This window comes from Glycine soja, chromosome 10 (assembly GCF_004193775.1).
Source record: "Glycine soja cultivar W05 chromosome 10, ASM419377v2, whole genome shotgun sequence".
In the NCBI taxonomy this organism is placed as follows: Eukaryota; Viridiplantae; Streptophyta; class Magnoliopsida; order Fabales; family Fabaceae; genus Glycine; species Glycine soja.
Genome location: NC_041011.1, coordinates 41,191,439 through 41,199,595, shown reverse-complemented (window position 1 = coordinate 41,199,595; position 8,157 = coordinate 41,191,439). Strand labels below are relative to the sequence as shown.

Here is an 8,157-nt window from a genome sequence, read left to right as displayed (position 1 = left end):
GTTTTGGTCTGCATAAATACATAGACAAAATAACGTGATAATATTTGATAAGATTAAAATTTATTATATTATTATCTCATATTTTTATTTCACTTTCATATCTCATCTCATGCTATCATATTTTAACCACCAAAAGAATTCTTATTGTTTTATTATAAAAGTAGATAAGTTTATCTTATATAAAAATTCATTATTAGATTACAATATAAAAATCTTTTACACTATAAATACATTTTATTCTAATTCTAATTATATATAAAAGGCGCATCAAATATTAGCAAATAAGTCGATAGTCAAGTTGTAGTTTTAAATATGTTGTTGGATTAAATACATCTCCTACCGTGGAGCATATTTGCAATCTATATCTACATAATAATAAAAAAGTTATTATAATTTTGGTCATTTTAATTTTTTAAATTCATAATTTTGATCTTGTAATATTTGATCCTTTATAAATTTTTAATTATGATCCTCCTATAAATTATTAACTAATAATTATAATCATAAGAGCTATTAAGTTAATTATAAATTAAATAAAAATTATTTATTATTAAATTTTTTTAATAAAAAACTATTAATCCTAATATGGAATAATTTTTTATTTAATTTTTAATAATTAATGGTTTTAATTAATTTATAATTAAATTAATAATTCAATTAATCAACATTATTTGTTAATAATCTATGAGGAGGACCAAAATACTAATTTATAAGATTAGAGGACCAAAATTATAATTTAATCAAATAAAAAAGACAAATCAAGAAAAAATATTTCTATTTATAATAGTAAAATATAATAACTAAATTTAAAATATTTTTTTGTGTAATCAAAAGATATTTAAGATTTTTTGTTTAAAACCTAATTAATGATCCTTTCACGCCCGGTTCATTTTGTGTGACGGATTTCATACTAAAGTTGAAAATAAAAAGATTAAATGATTTATTTGATTATTTGTTTTTTTTTCTTCAGTTTGATTCTTTATTTTTTAAAAGTTCAATTTAATAATTTATTTCATTTTTTAGTTCATTTTAGTCTTTTATTTTTTTAAAAAAAAACTTAATTTGATTGTTTATCTTTTTTTTAATTTAATCTTTTATCTTAATTTTTTTAGTTTAATCCTTTGATGTATTTAATATTGATGTAATCAATCATTTATAAATATTTTTTTAATATTCTTTCCTTTCCCTCTATTTTCAATTAAAAAAAAATTCATTTTTAAATAATTAACAGGGTCTATCTTAAATATATTAAAAGATCAAATTTAATAAAAAAGATAAATAATCAAAATATTTTTTTAAAAATAAAAGATTAAAGTGAAAAATGAAAAAGATAAAAAATCAAAATAAGTGATTTTACTAAATAAAATCCTAAAATTTAAGTAAAAAATTTGAAGCAAAACAAGTTTGGTAAATTTGAAGCACTTTCCTGACTCACATTGGGTTTTCAACATGTTAAATGCGTCAGCCGTACCACATTTCTTTTGGTACGACACCTTTGATGATATGATTCCCATTTCCCACCAGTATATTCGGAAAATAATTTAAAAGCAGAGGATAATTGTTTGTGGGTGGAGCAAGTAACCAAAAATGAAACAAACATTGTTTGTGTCTGTGTGTGGGTCGTACTTAGCCAATTATTGTGTTGTGAGCAAAGCAAATAACCAATAAGTGGCTTTCCCTTCTTCTCAATTCTCATCCTATATATTGCATTCCCATCACTCCCAACGCCCTCTCAATTCACTTCCTATCCCCTTCTTCTCTCTCAAACAGGTTTCTTCCTCAATTCCCAACCCTTTTATTCACTCACACTGCACCACTTCTTTATATCAAACCTTTTTTTTTTTTATATAAATTTATCATCTTTGTTTTTTAGGGTTTAAACGTTGAATACTCATTCATGGGTTTGTCTTCAACGTCTCATGTAACGGTTTTGCCTGTATGGATCATTCGTTTTCGTTTTCGTTTTTTTCCTCCTCTTCTCTTCGTATCATTCCTTTTTTTGTTTTACTCTCACCCACTATGCCTGTTGTTATGTATACGCATATTATCCTTTGCTTCAATTCAATACCCTTCACCCAAAGGGGAAATATATATTCTAGTTTAATTTCCCCCCTTTCTTTTGGGAAAGGTGGGTCGGAGGATTTTATTTATTTATTTATTTTTTAATTCTCCATACACCTATTTTTTAAAGTTTTATTTTTTATAAGTGCCAACTATAATGAGTTAATTGTTTTCATTATTAATTAATTGCATTCTAGTACCCCTCATGTGCCAGCATGTGTTGTATCACTTGTATGTCGTGTTTTTCTGCCTCTTTTGTTATTCCTTAAAATGGGGGAATTTCGTCAATTGCACTTTTCTTCTTCCTTGATGTCACATTACCCTTGCCTCACAATTTCCTCACAGTGAAAAAATTGTTTTGTTTATGGAGTATTTGATAATGTTTTGGATTTAATTTTCTTAACCATTTTCTGTTTGTTTGCCAAATTAATGTGGTGTGCAGAATGGGAAGTGCTGGAAGAACTGATTATGGTGCATACACCTATGAGAATCTTGAGAGAGAGCCTTACTGGCCATCAGAGAAGCTTAAGATTTCCATCACCGGTGCTGGGGGTTTTATCGCATCACACATAGCTCGGCGCCTCAAGACAGAGGGGCATTACGTTATTGCTTCGGATTGGAAGAAAAATGAGCACATGACTGAGGACATGTTCTGTGATGAATTCCATCTTGTTGATCTCAGGGTCATGGATAACTGCCTCAAGGTTACAAAGGGGGTTGATCATGTTTTCAATCTTGCTGCAGACATGGGTGGGATGGGTTTTATTCAGTCTAACCACTCTGTCATTATGTACAACAACACAATGATTAGCTTCAACATGATTGAGGCTGCCAGGATTAACGGCATTAAGAGGTTAGCCATCATGCACATCATTTCAATTATTTGTTTTTGGACCAAACATTTATGATGCGGTGTCTGTTTTGATTAGATGATGATGTGTTTTATGCGTTCTGAAAAATATTTTTCCAGGTTTTTTTATGCCTCTAGTGCTTGTATCTACCCTGAATTTAAACAGTTGGAAACTAATGTGAGCTTGAAGGAGTCCGATGCATGGCCAGCTGAGGTTAGTTGGTGATCTTTTGAATTGTTCAATTTATGTTGGTTCTTGATTTTCACATTGGGATTGGGATTAGGATTAATTTGTTTAATTTTGTGACTTTTTTTAGCCTCAAGATGCATATGGGCTAGAGAAACTTGCAACAGAGGAATTATGCAAGCACTATAACAAGGATTTTGGAATTGAGTGCCGCATTGGGAGGTTCCACAACATATACGGTCCTTTTGGGACATGGAAAGGCATGTTTTTCACTGAATTGAAAGCTTTTATAGTTTTGACTTTACCAAATGGGTAAATTGGTAGTCATTTTATATTTTGGTAACCTTTCGGATTTAATAAGTTTGTGTTTTGTTGTTTTGTCATACAGGTGGAAGGGAGAAGGCTCCTGCTGCTTTTTGTCGTAAAGTAATCACTTCCACGGATAGATTTGAGATGTGGGGAGATGGATTGCAAACACGATCATTTACCTTCATTGATGAGTGTGTTGAAGGTGTGCTTAGGTATGTCTTGGCTGATTTTGTGGCTCATAGCTGAATTATTGTGTTCTTTCTATTGTTTGTACGTTGTAGTTTAATATTAAGATTCTGAACTTGCACTTTTCATGATTAATGGAAACTGAGTCTATAGAGTAAATTTTTATGTTAAGTTTGTTATTTTAAGGAGTTGCCAATTTGTTAGTAGATTTCTCTGCAAAACCCATTTATTTAAAATTGGGGCTTTCTGAAAGAAAAATCATTAGCTCATTCAAACTATTTTGGATTAATGGCTGCAGTATGAATTTCTGCATTTACATAATTTAGGATTTTCTTTATTTGGTTGGATAGGGGAACACGATATGGTGTTTATCAAACAATAATGGAGATGTTTTATCCTTTTCTTGAGTTAGTTTGTAATCTTTGATAAAAGTTGATATTATGGTCTATTGTTTTGTTTAGATTGACTAAATCTGACTTCCGAGAGCCAGTAAATATTGGAAGCGATGAGATGGTTAGCATGAATGAGATGGCTGAGATTATTCTTGGCTTTGAGAACAAGAATATTCCTATTCACCACATTCCTGGCCCTGAGGGTGTTCGAGGTCGTAATTCAGACAATACACTGATAAAAGAAAAACTTGGTTGGGCTCCAACTATGAGGTTGAAGGTAATAATATTACTATCATGAATTGGGCGAAAATTATCTTATTTCCACCCTATATAATTTATTCCATGTTCATATTAAGTTCTGTGGAACAGTCATAGCTTATAGGTCAATTGCACCATGCTCAGTTTATGGTACTTGTATAAATCAATTCTCCCTTCTATGTCAAACTATTCCATGAATTCCCCCTTGTGTTGTGTTTTAAAAACTTTTGTATCCAATTTGAGCTCTTTTAACTTCTTCAAGAGGCTCTAATGGAATATTTAGCTTTTCTAGATGAAAATCTTCCTAGTTTTATACCTTGTTCTTTCCCAGTTTTTTATCTTGATAAACAGCGTCAAGATTCTATGAATACTTAACAGTATCTCAATTGTGATGTTGTAGGATGGGTTGAGAATCACATACTTCTGGATTAAGGAGCAGATCGAGAAGGAGAAGGCTCAAGGTATTGATATATCTGTGTATGGGTCTTCCAAAGTGGTGCAGACTCAAGCCCCAGTTCAACTAGGCTCACTTCGAGCTGCAGATGGCAAAGAATGAGGTGGTCAACATATGGCTGTAGTAGGATTCACCTTAATGTTTCAAGTGAAGAGTTGGATTATATTATATATAGCAACTAAATAGCGGTATCTGGTTATGTTTAATTAGCTGCTAAGGATTTCTTATGTCTCTGCTGGTAGTTCATGTCTGGAACGGAAGCCTTGATGTATTTTAATAGTTTTTTAAGGCACTTCGTGGTGCTTAAGATGGTTTACTGCACTAGAAGCTCTAAATTATTTGTTTTGAATTTTGATGTCTAAATAATTGATTACTAAGCAAATAATTTTTTATTCCTTGTGAATATGGTATCTCTGAATGTTCTATGTATTGATTTTACTGTAAAACCGACTAGTGAAAAAAAGGCACCCTAACTGCATTATTTTAGAAAATAAACATTATCTAACTTTGAAATATTTAATTAAAAATATTTTTAAATATAAATATTGATAATTTTGACTAAGTTTTTTTCACGATCACATCTGGTATACCAAAATCAATGGGGACATTATTTTTCGGCCGATGACTAGGGTTCACGAGACATTTTAAAGAAAGATACATGCAACAAAGAGAAGTTTCAAAAGGGAATGTGGACTACACCAGCTACATGTTTGGCCCTTGTCATTCATTCCATCAAAATTGTTAATGGTATTAGACAAGAATGGATTGCAAGGATCAAATTGATTTTTTTTAAAATTAGAATACTAAATTAAATTAAAAAAATTAGAGAATTAAATTGAACTAAAATAATAAATTAGAGGTTTAAAAATCTAATTTAACCAATCCAAAATGAAAGGTTTCATTTATTTAATTATTTTTTAAATTACAACAAAGGAAAAAACAAAACAGAGAGATTAATTGTTTTTTAATAAGTATTTTCGCCTATTTTATTAACTTCACTTTTCATCTCAGAGCATATCCGATGGATGTAATTTAAGTCATTCATTTTGAATTATTTACCTTATGTTAATATTAATTAGTTCTTATAATGTCACATCATAATTAAATAATTTATTTACATTTTGTTCAAATGATATAATTTCAAACAACTCTTAAATTATCTTTCTCCTTAAATGAAAAAAAAATATTTTTTATTTATAAGCAACCTTTACTTATGTAAACAATAAAACTTAGTTATAAGCAACCCTATACATCACCTTCCTATCGGTTGGCTTTTAAAACAAAATTCTAATACTCTCAGTTTTACAAAAATAAAATTATTCTTGTAATTCATGAAAACACGGTAAATTTGTTTTGTCATAGTGAAACGGTAAACTTGACATACACCGTTAAAAAATGATATACACAGCGAAAGGTATTTTTGTTTCAAATTAAACTTGATATAACGGTAATCTGTACCATTATATACACTTCTTGGTAACTATTTGTAGTGTACACATTTTTGGGGCTGAGTTGCCCCTTCAATCTATACCAATATAATAATTAAGCTTCTTTTTTCTACTAATTTTTTTTAGCATCCATGTGCGGTTCTTCTCAGGTAATTTGATTTCTAATTTATGAAAATTACTCAGTTTGTTTTAAATATAATCTCCACTGCCACTATTAAATTATGGGATGAAGTTACTTTCATATTTTCTGTCTCCCAGATTTTTTAATTATATCTTTTTCTGTTTTCATTGATGGAGGTAATGATTATAAAAAAAATTAATATCCACTGAAATAAGGATTTCTTCAAATTCTCTCAACCTTACTCATAATCACGAAAGATAAAGAAAATAGAAAGAAATAAAATTTTATTTCTGTCATCTTAACTGAGAGAAGTTTTACTACAGAAAAAAATAAGTTGTTAATATAAAGAATTATATATTTTAAAATTCTATTTTATTTTTTATTATTGTGATCCTTATAAAAATCATTAAAATTTATAAGTCTTTCTGTCAGTTTATCTTTCAATTTTTTTTATAATTGATATGAGGAAAATGATGTGCCTTTTGTTAAGCAAACGCCCCAATGTCTCAAAATCTAGTTTCGAACAAATGTTTTTTGGTAGTTTTACGTATTCAAGAACGGAATGGTAGTTTTATCTTTTCTCATTATTGTTTATTAACAGCATAATGATTCTAAATTTTGTGAGAAAAATGAAGTCTTTATTTCAAAATGATGTGCTTTGCTGTGAATTGTTTATTCTTCATGACTTTAATGATCTTTTATTACTCTAAATTGTGTGGCAAGAATGAATATTTTATTATAAATTCAATAATTCTCAATGATCCTTGAATTTTGTGAAAAAAATTATTTATGAATTTAATGACCTTCGGTGATGCTTGAATTCTTTATGAATTCAATGATCCTCATAACCTTTTTGACAAGAATAGACTCTCTATTTTGAATGTTTTATAAATTCAATGACCCTAAATTTTATGACAATAATGAATTTTTTATTGTAAATTCTTTATGAATTCAATAATCCTCCCTGACCTTAAATTACGTGACAAGAGCAGAATTTTCTATTATGAATTCAATGACCCTACATTCTTTATAACTCTCGCTGACCCTAAATTCACAGATTTTCTATTTTGAATGCTTTATGAATTCACTAATCCACAATGACCTTAAATTCTCTCACAAAGAACATATTTTTTATTATGAATTCTTTATGAATTCAATGACCATAGGTGAGCTTAAATTTTTTGGCAAGAACGGATTTTTTATTTTGAATGCTTTATGAATTCAATGATCCTTGGTGACCCTAGATTATGTGAGAAGAACAAATTTTTTATGAATTTAATGATACTTAGTGATCTTAAATTCTGTGAACAATTTTGTGCTCTGGCGTTGCAATACGTTCTAGAGGTAGCATGTAGCTGTTTCTGGTTTTTTCTCTTAGCAAGCTGAAACTTTGTTGCTGGTGGGTTTTATAACATAGATGAATCTTTGCTTCTTTTTTATTGTAATTTAATTTTGGGAAGACACTTGATTAGGCTCAACTCCTCTTACGGAGATTTTTCCTAGATTGTATCAAATCTTGGAGGACAAACATGTCTTAATTTTTGAAAAATGGGTAGGAGCAATAACAAGTTGCTTCGAGGATGGCAGTAGCATAGGGAAATGTTCTCTTGGGAGGCAAATATTTTTCTACAGCTGTCAAATCTTTTGGTTATGTTAATATTTGCAGGAAATCAGGAATGAAAAGGATTCTTGGATTTGGCTAGCAAAAAATTGAATATTTAGTTAGTTCAACTTATTTTGTCTTAATTAATCTTCTGCTCTCTAAAACATTTGGAAGATTTTTGTGACTTTGTCCCTCAAAAGGTTAGAGCCTTTTCATGGAGATTGATGACGAACAAATTGCCCTCAAAAGAGAAGTTTTTTTCAACCTCGGGGATAAACTTTGGTCCTT

At 29.5% G+C, this 8,157-nt stretch overlaps 1 protein-coding gene across 2 annotated transcripts; it reads left to right on the top strand.

Annotated features, from left to right (window-relative positions):
* The first annotated feature begins 1,620 nt into the window (after positions 1-1,620).
* Positions 1,621-5,100, top strand: LOC114371997 (GDP-mannose 3,5-epimerase 2). Of its 2 annotated transcripts, none has more exons than XM_028329358.1 (7): positions 1,621-1,770; positions 2,504-2,914; positions 3,032-3,125; positions 3,229-3,358; positions 3,487-3,619; positions 4,055-4,262; positions 4,644-5,100. In XM_028329358.1, the coding sequence occupies exons 2-7, from the start codon at positions 2,505-2,507 to the stop codon at positions 4,797-4,799; spliced, it is 1,131 nt and encodes a 376-aa protein (XP_028185159.1). In that variant the 5' UTR covers positions 1,621-1,770; position 2,504; the 3' UTR covers positions 4,800-5,100. The 2 variants fall into 2 exon arrangements, with proteins under 2 accessions (XP_028185159.1, XP_028185160.1); XM_028329359.1 differs by lacking the exon at positions 1,621-1,770 and adding an exon at positions 1,914-1,936.
* The last annotated feature ends 3,057 nt before the right edge of the window (positions 5,101-8,157 follow it).